The sequence below is a fragment of the Phoca vitulina genome, unplaced genomic scaffold (genome assembly GCF_004348235.1).
Source record: "Phoca vitulina isolate PV1807 unplaced genomic scaffold, GSC_HSeal_1.0 scaffold4, whole genome shotgun sequence".
Classification (NCBI taxonomy): Eukaryota; Metazoa; Chordata; class Mammalia; order Carnivora; family Phocidae; genus Phoca; species Phoca vitulina.
Genome location: NW_022589707.1, coordinates 22,282,754 through 22,302,356, shown reverse-complemented (window position 1 = coordinate 22,302,356; position 19,603 = coordinate 22,282,754). Strand labels below are relative to the sequence as shown.

The following is a 19,603-nucleotide window of genomic DNA, read 5'->3' as shown; positions in this document are numbered from 1 at the left end:
AAGGCTAAGATTCCAGCACCAAACCCCACCCTAGACTGCCAACAATTCCTATAAGATAAAGATATGCTGAGGGCCAAATCAGTTCCTTAAGGAAAACTCCTTCCAGCCGAAACCTGCCATAACTCAGTTAACCTATAACGTAAATGTTAGTTCTCTCCCCAAAACAGCATTAAAAAGTGGCTCCACTGTATTTGTCTGGTGCTGGTTTCATGAGTGTGCCCTGGGGATTCCAGACAATACGCTGGTGCTAAAGTAGCAACTGGAATCTTTTACCCAGTCGGCTGGACTCAGGCTCTGTTCTGGCACGTGGCCCAGTGTATCAATACTGTGGTTTTCAGCCGATTTGGGAAGCTGCTTCACTAAGCCATGTGACAGCCCCCAAAATTGGTCTGGCACCAGAAGACTTCATCAGATTGCGAACTTGAGAGCCTCCAGTCGGCTGTTTTTTGTACTGATGCCTCCCTTCGTAATCATTAACAGAAGGTGCGAGGGCTGCAGTTGAAACACACCTCACACCTATTATGCAGTTTGTGTTTATGTCTCTGAGCCCTCGTAAATCTCCTGGGCTTGGAGCACTTGCCTACCCAAATACGAGCATTCTCTGGAGGAAACTCCGGTGAGAGTTTGAGTTATTAGCCTAGCTCCACAAACTTATCTGGAAGAGGCACATGGCACAGCTACAGATTGGTCCGAAAGATTGAAGAGTATCAGTTTATTTACTGATTTTAACGCTAGCAGAAACTGAAGCTGTGAATACTCCAGACATAGCCATCTGGCAGTCCCCTCGGAACTGGTGCAAATCACATGGCACACACTAACGCAACGTACTGGGTACAAGTCTTGGCAAATTCCCAATTGAAAAGTGGTAAATTAGTAGATTATGTCAATGCTGACAGCTCTCAACTTAATGCTTTATTGATTCCACTGTTACGAGAAATTCCTTGTCTGTTAAAACAGCAACCACACAACCATTATTGAATGCCTAATACACACTCAGCCTTTCGAGCAATGGGGGAGGGGGGTGCCACAACATTACTCATACACTTTGATTTGAAGACATTTACAGTCTATTTGGTGACTTACAATTAAAGCACATAAAACGATCAGAGAACAAAAGTAAATTATGTGACAAACTTCCTGGTAGGTACCTCAGAGGATGTAGGAACTGGGCAGAGAAAAGCATCAATACGGTCCACTGTGGAAGGCTTCCTGAAGGGGTTTGACCTAAAGAATGGGTAGGTGGGCTTGGGGAAGTGAAAAAGGAAAGAAGAAAATTCTAGGCACGGAGGCGTGCTTCTCAAGAAACTGAAGTAGGAATATGCAGGCCCTGCTTACGGAAAAGGGGAGAAAGAAGCTGGGCTGCCTAAGAAGATTGAATGTGCCGAAATCAAGTGAATTTAATCAGAAACGACTGCTCTGGTCAAATCCTGAATGAAGGATTTCGAAGTCAAACCAAAGGATTTGAAACCTAAGTGGGAGTAAATAGGAAATCGTGAAGGATTTCGGTCATGAAAGCGAAGAAACTAAGGTCAAGTTTAAATGTGACACACCTCTGTGTGAAGACGCAGACCCGGGTGAACCCCAAACGCTGTTAGTTGCCTGGCCAGACGTCCATGCCACGTGAGCACGTGACCCACTCACCCCGAGGCCGGTAGCCAGTGGTGCAACGTGACCAGCAACCTTGACTGCAAAAGCAACTTCGGGCACGGGCTGATTTTTAACTGGTCTTTTACCGGCCGGAATATTTATTACATCAGATCAAGGGTACTTATTTTGCCCAGCAATTAGAATAAGATAGACGCTGGCAAAATCTGTCTAAAAAGACTCTTCCCCCAAGTTTTCTCCCTTAAAATTTAAGGTTGCTCAATTTTACTAAAATGGAAAAAAAGAGACAATTTGTTTTTTCCATTATAGACAGCCCAGTGATCGCTCTATCAATAGTACTCTAAAAAATGTCAACTCCGGATTTGTGAAGTAGTTTTCCTGGTAACTTACTAAAATCAATAATAATTCGCTCGTTGAGTTGCTTTGTTCTACAAAATTCAAAAAAAAATTTTTTTTGAAAAGAGATTGAGAGAATCAACATTCTCCATGTCTTTCGGTTTTGCTTGTTTTGCTTACCTGTGCCCTCAGGCAATAGTCACCAAGCATGGGCACGCGTGCTCTCTCTCTCTCTCTCTCTCTCTCTCTCTCTCTCATTTGTCAGGGATGGTGTTTTACTTTTAATCCCTCATTCCAAAACGACGGCATAATCCATACCATTAACACTAGAGATAGGCCACTTCTCCAGCCTTAATTTTTTAGGACAAGTAGACAAAAAGTGTTCGCTTTCATACTTGCGGAGATTCAAACAGCAAGACAGCATCCCTTTTTCAACCCCCGCTCTTTCTCCTGGTTCTGCCACTGGTGTCAGCTCTGCTGTTCCAAGTCCGTCATTCTTACTGGCTTTTCGGGCCACCAAAGGACAACAGGACACCCAGAATGCCATTCTCCGCCCCCGCCTGAGAGCCAGTAGTCACAAGCCTGTGCTCTGTTCCACACACTGGTCGCCTCCAGGTGAAATTTAAAATAGAATGGATGGGGACCCAGTTATGTAAAAAGTCACCTCTGGTCTTCTGTTCTATCACGGGAGTTAAGACCAGCTGGGGTGCTTCTGGTATCAGTTTCCAGTACGTAAGTCTCTGTGATCTGCAGCAGAAATTCTTACAACAGGGCCCTTAGAAGTCTCGTTCTCTGATGGATTGCCAGAGGCAGAGTCCAAGGCATATCTGTGCGGGCAGACTTTTTTGCTGAGTTTCCCAGGGACGGAGAGAAAACTACCAGAAAGAACAGACTCCTCTGGGTTCGACAACTAATAATCTACAACTGTCCTGAGTGGGCAGTTGGATTTATTGCCAGCCAACTACTTATCAGTTGGCCCAGCTGGTCAAAGATGACTCTGGTCACGACAGATTCAGTCCCTCGAGAGAACTCTTTTGAGTGAGTGAATGTGCTTGAGATCTGGCTTTCCCCCTCCTAAATATCCTTTTCCGGAATACAGCTCAAAACTCCTTACCCCTGCTAGGAAAACAGGTTCAAATACACATTCTCCTTGTGGAATCAAGAAGCTATAGATGCTCCAGTAACCTGTGCATACTTGGAGTCCCATGGTGCTTTTCTTAGCATTGATCAGATTCTCGTAGCTGGGATCAGATCATGAGATGACATAGTACCAGGTGGTATTTACGAAGGATGAATGGTATCATCTTCGCAACATTTTATAGATACGGGTACCTGAAGCTTGGAAACCTTGCAGAACATAGTAAACCATCAGGTCATATTCTATTGGCCAGGTAATATTTTGTCCTCCCTTCAAATTACAAAATTGAAAATAATAAATAAGAAACAGGCTCCTGCTTGCTACTTAAAAAATTAACAATTTGAAATGTGCAGTTATGTATACATTCAGATTTGACCCACCATTTACATTATTTCTCTCTAAATAGTATAAACCTCACTCATGATAGTAGAGATGAACCACTTTATATTGGAGATATAAATTAGATTATGAAAGAACACCCCACTTTCCTGTTCCAGAATAAATAAAATATCTGTAACTTCCTTTATCCTTGAAATAAAATTTCATATGACCTGACCAGATTATAATGTATTTTGAAGTTCAACCATTTAAAAAGATTTCTGCAATTAAAAGAATTCATTTTCACTGAAAACCAGAAGCAAAATTAGAACTGAAGATACAAGATGGGGGCCAAAAAACTCTAGCCTGTGACACCCTGGAAACTGGGCCATCACTCAGGTAGACATGCCCTTGTCGATGACTAAGGTTTTTTCCTTGTGGGAGGGTAAATCCACTAGCAAATGCAGTCACCTCCCCCCATTACCACACACACACACACACACACACACACACACACCACCTCCCTCCCTCCAGCCCTCCTGGAACTGTAGTAGGAGATTGAGATCTCAAAAAGAATTTATTGTCATCTTAAAGGTGAGAAAATTGAAGCTCAATGGTGACATTAATTGCCTAAGATTATAACTGGTTGACCAGCGGGCACCTCAACCACCCAACTCACCCATTGCTGCTCGCCAGGCTCCTCCCAGCCCACAGAAACCAGATAGAGAAGAAGGGGAAAAGGACAGGAAGTCCATGGAGACTGACATCTGCCTCAATGAGACCCACTTCATGGAGACCCACTGTGGGGTTTGTTTATCTTCAGAGAACAGAACAACTCTTTTGATGGAGATATCTGTGAACTGTGATGTAAAGAACCATGGGACACAAAAGAGAAATTTAGATCCTGAGGCCCAGTGATGTGGGGTTTAATCAGGAAAAAAAAAAAAAAAAAAGGTTGTGAATCAGGTTATGCAGCAGTATTTTGTGGTGGAAAGAACAAGGCCTCTAAAATAAGAGTGAATTTTGACTCTACTACTTACTAGCTGAGTGACCTTGAGCAAGTGTTTAACCTCTCCAAATTCATTTTTTTATCTATAAAATGAGTACCAATGGGGGGGGGGAGTTGAAATTTTGTGTGGAGAGAGAGAGAAAGAGATGAAATGCTGGAGGCATTTACGAGGCTCTCAGTGCATGAGGGTTCACAATGCCTGGCAGAAAAAAAAAAGGCACTCAAATGTCTGTTCATTGAATGAAAAGTGTATTTCTTCAACTCTATCAACTCCTAGAAATAAGTATCCTTGGCTTTAGAGGTATGGACACAATAATCCCTAAGTATTAATGTTCTCCCCTCCGCCATCCCCCTGGAAAGGAAGTCACTTGTCTTGTTTCATCATTTAGCCCATTTAGGTATGTGCCCAGGGCGTTCCTCATCATGTTAGTCCACTCAATAAATTATGTTCAAAACCAAGATTTCATGCACTGGGCCCAATGGCGGGGATACAGCAGAGAGTGCTCCATGATCCCCCCTGGAGAGGCTCACAGAATAAGTGAGCTTGGATGAAGGCTCTGATTTTGAGAGAGGCCACTAGCCATTAGCCAAAATATTTCTGGATCAGTAACTACACCCTATCATCAACTTGACTCTCTAAAAATTACAATGTGGCTTTAAGACCTGGTACACAGTGTTCACTCAACAAATATTTGTTGGATAAAAGCATGAATGGGATGGGATGGGAACTTCAGTGAGCTTTTATTGCTCTGGGCTCATATGGGAGATATGCAGCAAATAAAATCCTTTATTTGAGGATGAAGCAAGCAAAGCCAATCTTTTATTTGACTAAGTCTGGATTCTGGCACCCACGAAGCTGGTATGTCTACCCTGAGAATTTACTACCATTTCAGAAGTCCTCTAGGGAGCAGATGACGCCTCTCAGAAACATTTCTTGCCACCGACGAGGTGAGGCAGGGCTTTCTGATACCACAGCTAAGCACATGCAGCTCCCCTTCACGGTCCTCCCAGAGATCTTCTATCCTGAAAAACGCTGGGTACCTAATCTTCCTAAACTGCCAGCCACCATGTAGTCTCTGGCTTCTGAACTCTGGCTCCAAAGAGTACCTCACTGGATTCTATACTCTCCTTCACTGAAATCTCAAATTCTTTTGTTTTAGCCTCGTCTCTGTGGTTGATGTGTGAACTTGAGAGAAGGGATATTGTCTGTGTAAGTTCCCCCCAGTACAGGGCACACTTAGGCAGTTAATAAGTAAGTTTTTTTAACGTGTCTTCAATGTGTAGCCCTGTCCAAGGTCTCCACGTGAACCACCAATATGGACTGGAGATAAGGGTAAGGACACAAGCCTCATCTCTTCGAAAGCTCTCCAGAAGCTCTCTCATGCATTCTTTCTCTGCCCTCCACCTTCTGACAATGCTCTCAAAGATTGCAGAAAATAAGACAAACCGGGAAAACGAAATCACGTAACACAACTTAAATATGGTAGATTAGATACTAGGCCAGAACCTTCTCTTTCGCTAAAAATAGCTGTCTATTTAAACGACCACAACCTCAAGCCTGACAGCATTTCACCAGTCTCAAGTCTCCTGACACACTGGGACCTCAAGCAGAGTGTTGAAAGGTCAACTTGTTTGGTACCAACTCTGACTCAAAACGATTCCTCTCCGGTGAGGTGAAGGAGAGGAAAGGAACGGGGGCAGTGAGATTTTCCAGCCACTCCACCCAGAGGGTAATTAATCCAAATGCGAGGGGGTGGGTGGAACTCAAACGTGTCCCATTCGACCCACGCCTTCCCCCAGGGTTGCTAAGACAGAAGCGGCCCCAGCAGTCTTCGGGTTGAATCAATACCCCTCCCGCAGAGGCCGGCTCGCGGAAGACGGTGACAGGAGGAAAGGTCAAGAACACACCCGGGTCGGGACGCGCCGTCCGGGAGCAGCGGGCCCGAGCGCCCCCCGCGGAGCCCGCTCGCAGCCAATGGGAGCCTGCGGTCCGGGGATGATGAGATGCGGGGCTGAGGCTGGGCCAATCAGGCTCCAGGCGCGGCCAGGGGGAGGAGATGGGAGGAGAGGCCGGGGGCGATGGAGGCAGAGCTACATCTACAGAAGTTTCTCACCTATTCCAGCGAGGGACGCTCCCGCACCTCCTGCACACCTCCGGCTCGCCGCAGGAGGAGGGCCCCAGGCTACTTTCTCCACCTCCTCTCACTGCTCCCTGCAAGCCAGGGGAAGGCTGCCGGGAGCCCCCACCACCGCTGGCCTTCTTTTTATGTTGTCTGCGGGGAGAGAGAGGGCGAGGGACAACTTGGGGCTGGGGAACTGACCTCTGGCTTGGCGGGCCCCTGGGCAGGGAGGGCAGAAGAGGATTGGCTGGGGCTGGAGGACTCCATGCGGGGGCCATGGACAGAGCGGCGCTCCTGGGACTGTCGCGCCTGTGCGCGCTGTGGGCAGCCCTGCTCGCGCTGTTCCCCTGCGGAGCCCAGGGAAATTGGATGTGAGTATGCGGGCAGCAGGGGCGCACGGGGGTGGTGCCAAAGGGGTGCCCAGCCTCAGGGAACTTTCAGCTGAAGCCGGGGAGCAGGACCGGGGATCCTAGGGCGGATGACCCAATTTTCGGCAAAACCTCTGGGATTGGAGAGGAGAGCTGGGGAGCGGCTCACGCTAGGGGCGGCGGTGTCTTACAGGTGGTTGGGCATCGCCTCCTTTGGGGTTCCGGAGAAGCTGGGCTGCGCCAACTTGCCGCTGAACAGCCGCCAGAAGGAGCTGTGCAAGAGGAAACCGTACCTGCTGCCGAGCATCGGAGAGGGCGCGCGGCTGGGCATTCAGGAGTGCAGGAGCCAGTTCAGGCACGAGAGGTGGAACTGCCTGGTCACCGCCGCCCCGCCGGGCACCAGCCCCCTTTTCGGCTACGAGCTGAGCAGCGGTAAGTCCCCGGACCCCCCGGGATGGCGCGGGATGGAGGGCGACAACTCCTGCAAGTACAGTCAATAAAGCAGCGCTTGCGTGGTCCGTCGCTCTCTAAATCCCAAAAGAGGTCCTTTAGCGGACGAGAATTGGGGGTGACGGAAGTCAGACCCGGGTGCAGGTGCGGTCCCGGAGGGGGGTGACTCCCCAGGTCCCGAGCGGGGCGCTAGGAGCTGTAGCTCTTCCTCCGTCCCGCAGCTGCAGAAAAACTCTGACACTCCACCCCGCCGACCCCTCGGACCCCGTAGCGCCCCCCTACGTGGGTGACCAGCTGGAGAAACATGATGTCGGCAGCAGGGAATGCTGCCGCCGCATCTGCTTTGATTTAAGCAGCGCCGCTGCGCACCGAGCCCTGGACAAGGGGCTAATTGCAGCGAAGCCCCACGTTTGCTGGCACCTCGGAGCGCGGGGTAGACAGAATTAATGGTGATTTCTAAAGGGAGTGTGCTGGACAACTCAACGTGCGGCTAACCCGAGCACGACTGCTTTGGCTCTCCCCTCTGTTCTCTTTTCCTTCTTTATCTTCCCTCCTCGGAGCACACCCGCGGCGCGGGAAGCTGCAGTAAAACAAAGTTCCACTTCCACGTGCCTAGTGACTCGGTGGGGATGAAGGCACAGGGACCCAGGATTGTTCTAGGACTATCAGCAGTTTCAGAGAATTTTGGAACCTGGGCGCCGAAAGATTCGTTGTTGTTTTTCACATTCGTTTCCGTTCTCCCTCCTCCTTTGACCCTTCTCCACCCGGTCCCTACACACACCGCCGCCAAAGCATTGCGTTTGCCCCGCTGCGTTTTGGGCGGCACGCCCTTCCGAGGGAGCCCTGACCCCCGCGGAAGAAAAGTGAAGAAGGAAGAAGGAAAAAAAGAAGGAGGAAGAAGGAAGAGAGAGAAGAAGGAGGAGGAGGAGGAGGGGAAGGAAAAGAAAAAGGAGGGGGAGGAGGAGAAAAAGAAGAAGAAGAAAAGTTTCAGTTGCTGAAATGCAGAGACATCAGCTGTTGAAAAGGTTGATTGGACAAGGGGCATGCAACTGTACTCCAATCTTAACATCTCAAAAGAAAAAAGGTCACCTGCTGAGTCTCTTCTATAGAAGTCCATTTTACTAATGTTTTAATGGGACTTTAATTTGCAAAGAGTTTAGCTCAAACTTTATTGCAGGTGTGCTAAATATATATTCAATAGTTTTCTATAACAATTCTTTTTCTTTTTCTGGTGACATTTCAATTTTTCATTCTCTTTCAGCCTGTAAGAGGATTAGCTAGTACTATATAAGATATTTAACTGTTTCATATTAATATTTGTGATTGTTATTTATAATATCCTTTAAAAAGAAGACCAGTCTTTGATATGAAAGTAAACTGTAACATCTACTGATTGCTTTGGCCTTTGCTTAATTCTGATTTGCATTCCAACATGTATTATTTATACAAACAAGAATCACACCAAATATTTCAGCGTGTGTTTCACGAGAACACATTTGAAATTTAAAAAGAAAGGTAATCTGGACTCTTTGGGACATTGTACTATCATTTGCTGTATCCATGCAAAGGATTTTTAATTCAACACGTATTTATTGAACTTGTCTATTAAGCCCTGAGCTAGGTGCTAGCATACGTGTGAAATTTTAAAAACAAACAGCTGATTCGATACACAATATATAAAAATCCCCCCAAGTGAGATACTGAAAATTAATGTTGCTTTTGTGAAAGACTAAAACAATATGAAACTGTCCTTCCTGAATATGTACTCATTCAAGCATCCATTGAAAGCAGTTGAAAAATCGCGTCCCTGCGAAGGGGATGAGCAGGAAGCTTTGTTATGAACATAAACAGACTCTTCCATTCAGCAATGTGTGTTTTGTTCTAGGCACCAAGGAAACAGCGTTTATTTATGCTGTGATGGCTGCAGGCCTGGTGCATTCTGTGACCAGGTCCTGCAGTGCAGGCAACATGACCGAGTGCTCCTGCGACACCAGCTTGCAGAGCGGCGGCTCTGCCAGTGAAGGCTGGCACTGGGGGGGCTGCTCGGATGATGTCCAGTATGGCATGTGGTTCAGCAGGAAGTTCCTAGATCTCCCCGTCAGAAACAGCACAGGAAAAGAAAGCAAAGTACTGTTAGCAATGAATCTACACAACAACGAAGCGGGAAGGCAGGTATGTATGTATTAGAAAATGGGATGAAATCTAGTGCCTTTAAGTAAAAAACACTGGGATTACACTTCTGAATGAATCTGTCCAAATGATTTATTTTTTTAACAGAAATCTTTTTTTTTTTAAGATTTTATTTATTTATTTGACAGAGAGAGATGCAGCGAGAGAGGTAACACAAGCAGGGGGAGTGGGAGAGGGAGAAGCAGGCCTCCCGCAGAGCAGGGAGCCCGATGTGGGGCTCGATGCGGGGCTCGATGCGGGGCTCGATGCGGGGCTCGATGCAGGGCTCGATCCCAGGACCCTGGGATCATGACCTGAGCCGAAGGCAGACGCTTAACGACTGAGCCACCCAGGCGCCCCTGTCCAAATGATTTAAAAAAACATACACTTGCAGTCTAAGAAATATATATGTCATACATATGTATTATATATGGGTTTATTATATATGAATAACTTCTACGTTGATTTCGTTTAAGTTCTCCATCTGATATGCGTTGAATCTTATTATAGAATGTATTGGTGATTTTGTACTTTGTACACCCAGAACACTAATTATGAAATAACAGATGTACACATGCCTTTTGGGTCATTTTGTTCCATCCCCTGAGCTGGTTAATGATAGAGCCAGAATAAGATCTATAGTATCTGCCTTTCTAATGGGACTGAATCAAAGTCCATCTCAAATTTGAATTTTGATTTTTTTTAAATCTCTTTTTAGTGGGCAATGGTTCCTAAACATGTTATCGATATGTCCCTACATTGTCTGGCAAACGTTCTTGAATACATCCGGGAATACATAACTCTTAACTAACATTTTGGTAAAACAAAGGTTTTTTTTAAAGATAATTAGCTATTTTATTACAAAGTGATATAAATACCTTGTAAAAATGATAAATGCAGATAATTGTAAAGAAGCTCTAGCTATATTAAATGTATGGATATTTAAATATATATATTACAGACTGGGGGGTAGACAAATTTGAAGAACCACCATCTAATTAACCTCTTTTATGAATTCTGGTTTTTCATACTGTTTTCTTAAAATGGAATAAATCTGTAGCTTAATTTACCTTTTAATATTTATTTTAATGAATATTGACACAATAAAGTTTGAGCTCTATAGCATAGCTGAATTACTTGGCGAGTCATAGTGATTTTCCTAAAACAGTCAAAACTTTTTTGTGAATATACATTTTCTGTGTTGTAATAATCTTTTCAGGACAGGAATATCAGCACATGTCCTATATTATTGTAAATATCCAATAACCTGTAAGAGTCCCAAAGTAGTCATTGCAATCTGCCACAATCTCCTGAAATAAATTAAAACAAGTTGCAGTATCTGTCAGGAATATTTAAAATATATGTTGCGTTTGTTTTACATTTTTGGAAAGTGAATAACTGGAACCCACTTAGAATAGGTGCAAGTGTCAGCCAGCTTTCTCTGCTTAACCACACTGGTTTATAATACAAAACCAGAAAACTCAGTAAATGTTATTATCACCATAGCACTTCAAATTCCAATTTGAACTTTCAATTCAATTTGAATATTGATTTAAAATAACAAAATAGAAAGTAGGAAAGGCAGTAAAGAGCAAGGTAGGCTTTTCATATTTTTGTTTAGAAATTTTAAAATTCCATTGATCACACTAAAGTAACTCTTGTTTAACACCATAGTTATGCACGTGTCTCTTCTCCTTAAAGTTTTGCATGTAAAAAAATTCAACGAATGGGGTTCTGCTTCAATTTAAATATTATCCAATAAAGAATTTTTAAAATTATTTCTAACATATAAAAGAGGGTTAAATAGATGTTTACATTTTTAAATATATGTTCTTTAAAATTCTGGAGTTAAAAAGAAAAACACTAAAATAAGTCAAATTAATATATTTAAAAAAACAAAAAAAACCTAAATGAATATTGATTACCAGTTTAGATCTCTTAACTCTTCTTTAGCCATTCTTTAAATAATTTCGTAGAGATTTTTACAAATTTAACTAGAAAACAGAACTTGGAAATTCATGTCATAATTAGTTCCCTTGAATAAAGGTTATCCCCAAACTTGTGAGAAGCTCAGCAGTATTCTAACTGTATTTTTATTAGTGTCATTAGGCAGCTAGTTAGTTTTACTCTGTCTTGTGTGTTGTTTCAAATTAGGTAGCAATATCTGCCTCTGTAACTATTTGATCTTAAACTATTATTTATATTCTGAGTTTATTAAAAACATACAACTGTTTAGCATCAATTTTAATCCACTGTGTTTGTTGGCAAAAAAACCATCTTCTCACATTACCGGGGTTTCTGCCATTATTCTAATTATGCAGAAAACAATTCAGCCTATACATATATATACAGTTTGTGTAAATTTCAGAGTTCTCTCTACGGAATCTTTTTGTTCCTCATTGGTCTAGATGGAATCTTAAAATATTACAGAATATTACCTGGACTGGTGTTTTTGTTGGTCTTTTTTCAGGAAATATTACAACTCAAACATTTTTGTATTTTTCTTTCCACTGGTGGCCAAAAAAAAAAAAACCGCCACCAGCACCACAGCAACAACAAAAACCAACCAAGTTTGCAGGCTATTATCTAACATGGAAGAACAACCAACTCCATTTTTAAGATTGGCAATCAGGATTTTAATCTAATAGGCATATTCTTCTGGGTAAAGCTCAAGGTCTGCATTCAATTGAATTGATTTTCCTGGTCTCAAAATCCCAAACTCAAAATGTAGGAAAGCGTTCAGAGAAATGTGGGTACTGGCGCTTAGTAGTGCTGTGAACAGGATAGATGATTTTCTAACCGCTGACCTTAAGTACTCTGATTCCCACTTGGTTTCTGACACCATTCCTAAAGTTCTGACTCCAAGAATAATGTTGCTGAACGGTGATTGGCTGACAGAATGATGTGATGTCTTCCAGGGGCAGAACTTCTGGGAATAATGTGACTTGGAATATTTATGGGTATTTCTTTTGGTGTGCTTAAAATATTTCCATTCTTCCCATGTCCACCTCATAAACTTTTAAGTTTCCCTACCCCATAATTTGTTTTATGATGAGTAACTCAAAAAAGTGGGAGGGGCCCAACCCCAAATGTTCATTGACCTGTTTCAAGAATATTTATAAGTACTTGAACAACACATAAGTGTTTTGCCTTTTAGCAGGTTCAAATATATTTTTGGACTGAAAGAGACAAAATGGGTCAGAGGAATAGGAACTCTACATATAACCATCCAACCTTATGTCACAGTTTTCCTAAAAACTTAACCAGATCATCTGATAGTTGACAAAATGAACTGCTCATAACAAAATGTTCCACAGCAGTTTTGGGGTCATTTCTGTAAAGTTTGGATAAAGCAATATACTGGGAAACAATCATTTCCCGCTGGGGTTACCTCGGAGTCAAAATAGTGGGACCAGTCACTCCACAGCCCACTTTTCAAGCAGTTTCTATTTTTACATTAAGTATTAATGATACATCTTTCCTATTTCAGTTCATTAGAAGTTTATCAAACCAACACTTAACACAAAGAGCCCAGTAAATTAAATGCTACCCTCCTAATTGCAGTCCCATAGTTTAAAAATATTCCACCAAAATGTGCACATCTGTTTGCAATAGTTCACAAAACATTCCTCTGTTAATATCGTTATAAACCCTAACAACTCAACTAGAGTAGAGAAAAGAATTTTCTCATAACCACATGCTACTCAGACGGTTGCTATCCTTTTACTTTTCCTGTTAGCAGGAAAGGACTGCTATCACTGCAGCTCAGAATGGCTGTTGGACATTAATTAAGAATCCTAGCTGAAAAGCTCCAGAATATACTTTTTTGTGGAGTGTTCGTACAATTTCCTTAAATATACTCCATTTTCCACTCACACTTTTCTCTGGTCTACTAAAATTCTCCTGCTGGATATAAAGACTTTATATCATATATCGCCATTCCTGAAACAAGGCAAGTGTCTTAACCATGCTGTTTATTTGTTGGTAAAGTTGGAATAATATGTAAGTACGTGTTCATTAACGACCTACTGTGTGCAAGGCATTTCTTCCCATAAAACTAAATCAAGTAAAATAATTTATGAAAAGGTGCTCTGAGAAACACTAAGTTCTGCAGTTAAACCATGGTGTGTGTGTGTGTGTGTGTGTGTGTGATCTGCCCTTGAACTCTGCATTTCATCAAATTCTCCTAGTGGTAATTACATTGCTTTATTTTAATCCCTGTTTGTCCAAGTTTCTTCCTTAGAGTTTTTTGGGGCTATAATCATTTAAATTGCATGTCAAGTTATTGGAATTCCTCTCCTTGAAGTGTCTTTGTCTTTCTATCCTAGACTATATCTATGATAATATATGTGGTAAAAATATATATAAAATATATATGATAAAATATAAAATATATAGATGATAAAAATGCTATTTTTATACTTATTGTTAAGGACAAAAAGAATGGAATTGAAAGGTAATAAAATAAAACTTTAAAAATATCATCCCTGAAAAGTTATAATCAACTCCAGGTATTTAAAAGATTCTAGTTTTCCTATGGCAGGAAAATCTTCCCCAAATTCTGATACACATTCAGCAGGTGGTATCATTAGATTTGAAAATCAGTCTCTCTTTTTATCCTTCAAACCTGTGAAGTAACGTGTCACTCTGTGGACTAACACTGCTGTGGACTGAGGAATGGGAAGAGAACCCAGCAGGATCAAAGTCTCCCCATACCATTGACTCTCCTGGCAGTGATTCTTTTGCTAAAGGCGGTTTTTAGTTCTTCCTTCCGATTCATATCACCGACAGAGAATGAGTTAAAACTTGTTCCAGTGAGCTGGACTAACTATTCCATAAGTATTTGGTGAACATCTACTCTGTCTTCCATGCTTTGCAAATTGGCAACACTGTACGTGATGTCTGAATTGGTTAATGAAAGAAGAAGTTGGCCGCTCAGTAAGATCCTGAGCGAGAGGCAGCTTTAAATCACTAAGTGATGACTGTGAGGAATGTTGATCAGGTTTAAATACATAAACAGACATTCTTCGATTTTAGGCTTTCTTTGGACAATTTGTTTTGTTATTACCTAGCATTAACTGAGCTCTCTTTTTCTCATATCCTTCGAGCCTTTAAAATCTGAACAAAAGTAGGCAGATTGCATTCATTTGAACATTCATTTGCCTGGAGACATTTGAAAGAATTGAAGTCTTTGTGAATATCAAATGCCATAAATTTAAGCAAATAAGCTTTTGTGCCATACTTTATTATTTTGTGTGTGCCATACTTTATAAATTGCTTTCATATCATTGAGAGGTATCTTTTGCCCTGCGTTAATAAGAAATAGACATAGCTACTTGCTTCTAGGTTTTGTGAATTCACAAAGAGCATATGTGCTCTATTCTATAAAGGACAGGCTTTAAATATTATTGTTTATTATTTTAAACACTAATAAGAAGTATCAAATATTGCACAAATCAATACCATATGCTCTCACTCAAGGTTGCAAATATTATAAATTGTCTGAAATATTCTGTCTCATTAGATAGTTCAGAAACTTTAATTTGTTAGGAAACATAACATTCCACAAACATGTCAGTGTCAGGTTTAGTATAAAATAGCAAAGCATAAACCCGTCATTTTATAGTTTTGATAAGAAGTGTAAGTGGAATTTAAGCTGTGAGGTTTTTCCTTTCTTTGGTGAGATTACACACATAATTTCCAAGTTATTGAATGGACAGATCAATTTGTCATTTTACCCAGCATGTTGACAGAACGTCAACGCTAGAGCTAGTCCTGGCGATTTATTAATCTGCTCTGCCATCCTCTGGGGATTGAAGGAAGCTGTGCTGACTAGCCTGGTGTGTAAGAGATCAGAACCCTGAAATTCTTGAAATCTCTATATTGCCTTTGCACTGTTAGCCCCTTTTTAAAATTTTCTCTCAACTCTTCCTGTACCCTCTTCTTCAGGGAAGGGGGCATTTATTTAGACTCTAATGTGTGCCAGGCAGAGGGCTCTTACAGATATATGTAATTTCATTTAATTCCTTAGTCTGAATAAAGCAAACTCAGCACTTTGAATTGAAAAATTACATACATATATTATCCCTTTTCTACGTTAGGATGGTGCTACTGATCCATCAAGAATAGGACATATGTTTCGGATTAATTTTCCAGAAGGGGGGAAGAATGTGCTGGGAGCAACCACACACTCCAGCCCCTTTTCCTTTTGACCAAGTTAAGTTGATTAGTCAGGGTTTCTCATGTGGTCTGTGACCAAAGGATAACATGGTCCCCCCCTGCCCGCGTGAACCTAAGTGATCAAACGTGAGAGCTCTCAATTCCATAGATCTCATGCTTGGATGCCCATTAGAGTCATTTGAGCAGCTTTAGAGAAGTGCCACTGCCTGGACCCCACCTCGGCCAATTAAATCAGAATCTCAGGGACTAGAGCACTGGTTATTTGTAAAGTTCCCCAGATGTTTCTATGCACTTGTGCACCCAGGACACCTGCCCTCTCAGTGCTTCTCAAATCTTAATGTGCATACCAGTCACCTGAGAATCTTATTAAGATGCAAATTCCGATGCTGCGGGTCTGGAGTGGGGCCTGAGAGTCTGCATTTCTCACGAGTGATGTCGGTGCTGCTGGTCCATGAAGCACACACTCTTGGTGTCAGGGACACGGAGGGACGCGTGAACATCCTCACACCCAAAACTAAGCAAAGATATAGAAATAAAAGTAGTTTCCCTCTGTCGCCTCAGATTACCCCCGATAACAATATTAGCCTGGTCCACCACTTTCAGTTAGACTTGGAAATGCTTGCTCTGCAGGGTCAAGAGAAGGACAAAACACTTGAACCCTGAAGCAACTGTAAAGAGCCTTTATGCTCAAAGCTGTCATTTTTATGCAGGACTCAGTAGACCCAGAAAGTGAAGTCATGAAGTCAGTCGTGCTTCGGTTGTTGGGTAAAGCCCTTCAGGATGACATTTAATACCATTACGTTGGTTTCAGGCTGTCGCCAAGTTGATGTCGGTAGATTGCCGCTGTCACGGAGTTTCCGGCTCCTGCGCTGTGAAAACGTGCTGGAAAACCATGTCTTCTTTCGAGAAGATTGGCCACTTGTTGAAGGATAAATATGAAAACAGTGTCCAAATCTCAGACAAAATAAAGAGGAAAATGCGCAGGAGAGACAAAGATCAGAGGAAAATACCGATTCGCAAGGATGATCTGCTCTACGTTAATAAGTCTCCCAATTACTGTGTCGAGGATAAGAAACTAGGGATCCCGGGGACACAAGGCAGAGAATGCAACCGCACGTCAGAGGGCGCGGACGGCTGCAACCTCCTTTGCTGTGGCCGAGGCTACAACACCCACGTGGTCAGGCACGTGGAGAGGTGCGAGTGCAAGTTTATTTGGTGCTGCTACGTTCGCTGCAGGAGGTGTGAAAGCATGACTGACGTCCACACTTGCAAGTAGCCCCTCCATCCAGCGTTGAGCAACGCTGCTCAGTTACAGCTGAGGGCGTGTCATCCGGAGGGTGCCTCTCACCCTGCAGGGCTGGGGAAGCGGACTCCGGCCTCAGAAGCCCCAGACCCTCGTGCCTCTCGCCGAGCCCCCTTTACCTGGTGCATATCCAATCGCACACGGAGCATGTGGATTTTGGGGGGATGCCAGAGTTGACAAGGTTTGGGTTCATCTTTTGCTGGCTTAGAAATATATATTGACACACCAGGAAGATAATCTGTCTCCTAAACAAGAAAGAACAGGAAGCAGCCTTCACGCAGGGAGACCCGGTCCATACTCAGGATAAGATCCTGGACTGTGGAACTCAGCTATGGAACTCAATAGTGGTGGGTGAATATTAGGCATTTTTAAAAGACACCTCTTCTAGCAGAAAGGAACAGTAAACATGATCTCATTTATTCTCTCAGTATTTTAGATGAAGAAATCATACTGTTTGTGCGTAGAAACAGACGCTGAGAAGTTAACAGAAGTGGTGGGTGCTTACTTACCCTTTCATGCCTTTTAAAAGGAAGGCAATTAAAAAGAATTTTCATAAGTGATACAGTATCCCTAAAAAGTGTTTGCTAGTGGGCGCCTGGGTGGCTCAGTTGGTTAAGCGACTGCCTTCGGCTCAGGTCATGATCCTGGAGTCCTGGGATCGAGTCCCACATCGGGCTCCCTGCTCGGCGGGGAGTCTGCTTCTCCCTCTGACCCTCCCCCCTCTCATGTACTCGCTCTCTCTCATTCTCTCTCTCTCAAATAAATAAATAAAAAAAAAAAAAAAAAAAAAAAAAGTGTTTGCTAGAGATGTTTAGTGACAAAAGGGAAGAATCTAAACGTTAAAAAGTAAAATGTATGGTTTGGATTTTAAGTGCCTGGGAGAATTTATCTAGAAAAATCTCAGTCAGATATACAGCAATCTTTTTATCTTTGGCTTCATTTTTTAAAAAATTTAAATTTAAGTTATTTAACATATACTGTAGTTGGCTTCATTCTTTAATGGGAGACCAATTTCTACCATTAAAACCCCAGCTTGGAAATAATGGGGAAGATAGGGATCTTGAAAGCAGGTGGGAAAATTAAAGGTAAAAACATAAAGGGCTCTCATACATTGTAAGGGAAAGCACCCTTTAAATGTGTAAAGACAGTATTTTGTATAGTATTTTGCTAAAAAAAAAAAAAGTTATATATTTTGTAAATACAGTATTTAAGTTATATGATATATATTAAAACTTAAGACATTTATTGCCAAAGCCCAAGAGCTAAGGCAATAAAATTATCTCAGAAATAAGATTAGCCTCTGTTTCTTTTCATACTATTAACTCTTTTTTTAAACATTGAAAAAGAAGTTGAGTAGTTAGTTATATGGATGTGTTTTTCTTGTCAAAATGACAGTTTTACATGTTATAGATTAAAATATGCTGCAAAATATTGAGAATTGTGTTATTTCAGCAGATTAGTTCAATTCTGCTTTTAATTAGTTATGCTTAACTTGTAAGGTTATTATAATAAATTATGCAGTAAAAGTGTTAACGGATAAAAGAATCTAAATCAAAATAATGATCAATTTGTGGATTTGATATCCTGGATATTTATTATATTGTATGTAACGCTGCATTTCCATGTGAATGTTGAATGGTCTTTCTAAGTTTAGTATTCATGCATGTATATTCATCATATTTTACAAGGTTCCTGTTTAAAAATTACATGGCTACATTTAAGGCTGTGTTTAAATGTAGACGCTTATGTTTTTTATGAATTGTTAAACATTTCAGTATTATGTAGGAAAAATTTCTAAATTCAGAAAGGACAAAGAAAGAATTTTCTTTTTCTTATAATAAGCTAAAGAAATGTTTTCTTGCCCACAGGTCTCATTCTATTGCCTTTCCATTTTATTTACCAAGGCAGAGCAATAATTTGTGAAAAACAGCAAACCCATGGAAAATATCTCAGGCCTGCCTATTATTAAATTCAAGGCAAAACATTTAATTGTGACCCTTAAAGTTTAACAAAAAAATATTATTTATAAATGAAAAACTCAGAAATTACAATTGAATAAATATAGTACTTATTTAAAAGAGTGGTTTATCAATCTTTAGCATCCACTGATTAGAATAACCTGAGAGACACTTATTTTCATGTCTTTTTTTTTTTTTTGCATAGTAAATCTATTTTGTCTGCATTGAAAATAAGCACTTTTTTTTTTTAAGATAAAGAATAGTTCCCATTAACAACCAATTTCCTCTATTAACTAGAAATCTTTTCGTAATTACTTTACCAACCAATTGGAAAAACCAGACAGCCTCTAATTCCCAAATACCTGGTTACAATTCAGCGGTTGCTGAAGATGGTGATGCCAACTCAGAGTCTCCTCTCTGGGATGCCTGAGCAGGAACTCCTAAGACCCACGCTATGTCTCTGGCTTCTTCTTTTACTTCTCCTCCCTGGCATCACCACGGAAGCCATCCTTGAATTTCTCACCCGTTTTACTGAGCTTGGACTTGGCTCATTTTCTTCCCACTCTCCATCATGGTTGAGGTAGCACCATGGTGCTCTTGGTGGAGCCCAAATGCTCCTATCCAGTCTAGGCTATTTTGCCCACGTTAT

General features: G+C 41.8%; 1 protein-coding gene across 1 annotated transcript; it reads left to right on the top strand.

Annotated features, from left to right (window-relative positions):
- Positions 1-6,534: 6,534 nt before the first annotated feature.
- Positions 6,535-17,354, top strand: WNT16 (Wnt family member 16). Its single transcript, XM_032401184.1, has 4 exons — positions 6,535-6,897; positions 7,088-7,326; positions 9,230-9,516; positions 16,505-17,354. Exons 1-4 carry the CDS (start codon positions 6,803-6,805, stop codon positions 16,967-16,969), a joined length of 1,086 nt encoding a protein of 361 aa, XP_032257075.1. The 5' UTR covers positions 6,535-6,802; the 3' UTR covers positions 16,970-17,354.
- The last annotated feature ends 2,249 nt before the right edge of the window (positions 17,355-19,603 follow it).

What these genes read in the sequence shown, in the direction of transcription:
- WNT16 (XM_032401184.1), top strand. Translation starts at nt 6,803, where the DNA reads ATGGACAGAGCGGCGCTCCTGGGACTGTCGCGCCTGTGCGCGCTGTGG. An exon ending in GGAGCCCAGGGAAATTGGAT is followed by an intron (nt 6,898 to 7,087) that starts GTGAGTATGCGG and finishes GGTGTCTTACAG; the next exon opens with GTGGTTGGGCATCGCCTCCT. An exon ending in ACAACGAAGCGGGAAGGCAG is followed by an intron (nt 9,517 to 16,504) that starts GTATGTATGTAT and finishes CGTTGGTTTCAG; the next exon opens with GCTGTCGCCAAGTTGATGTC.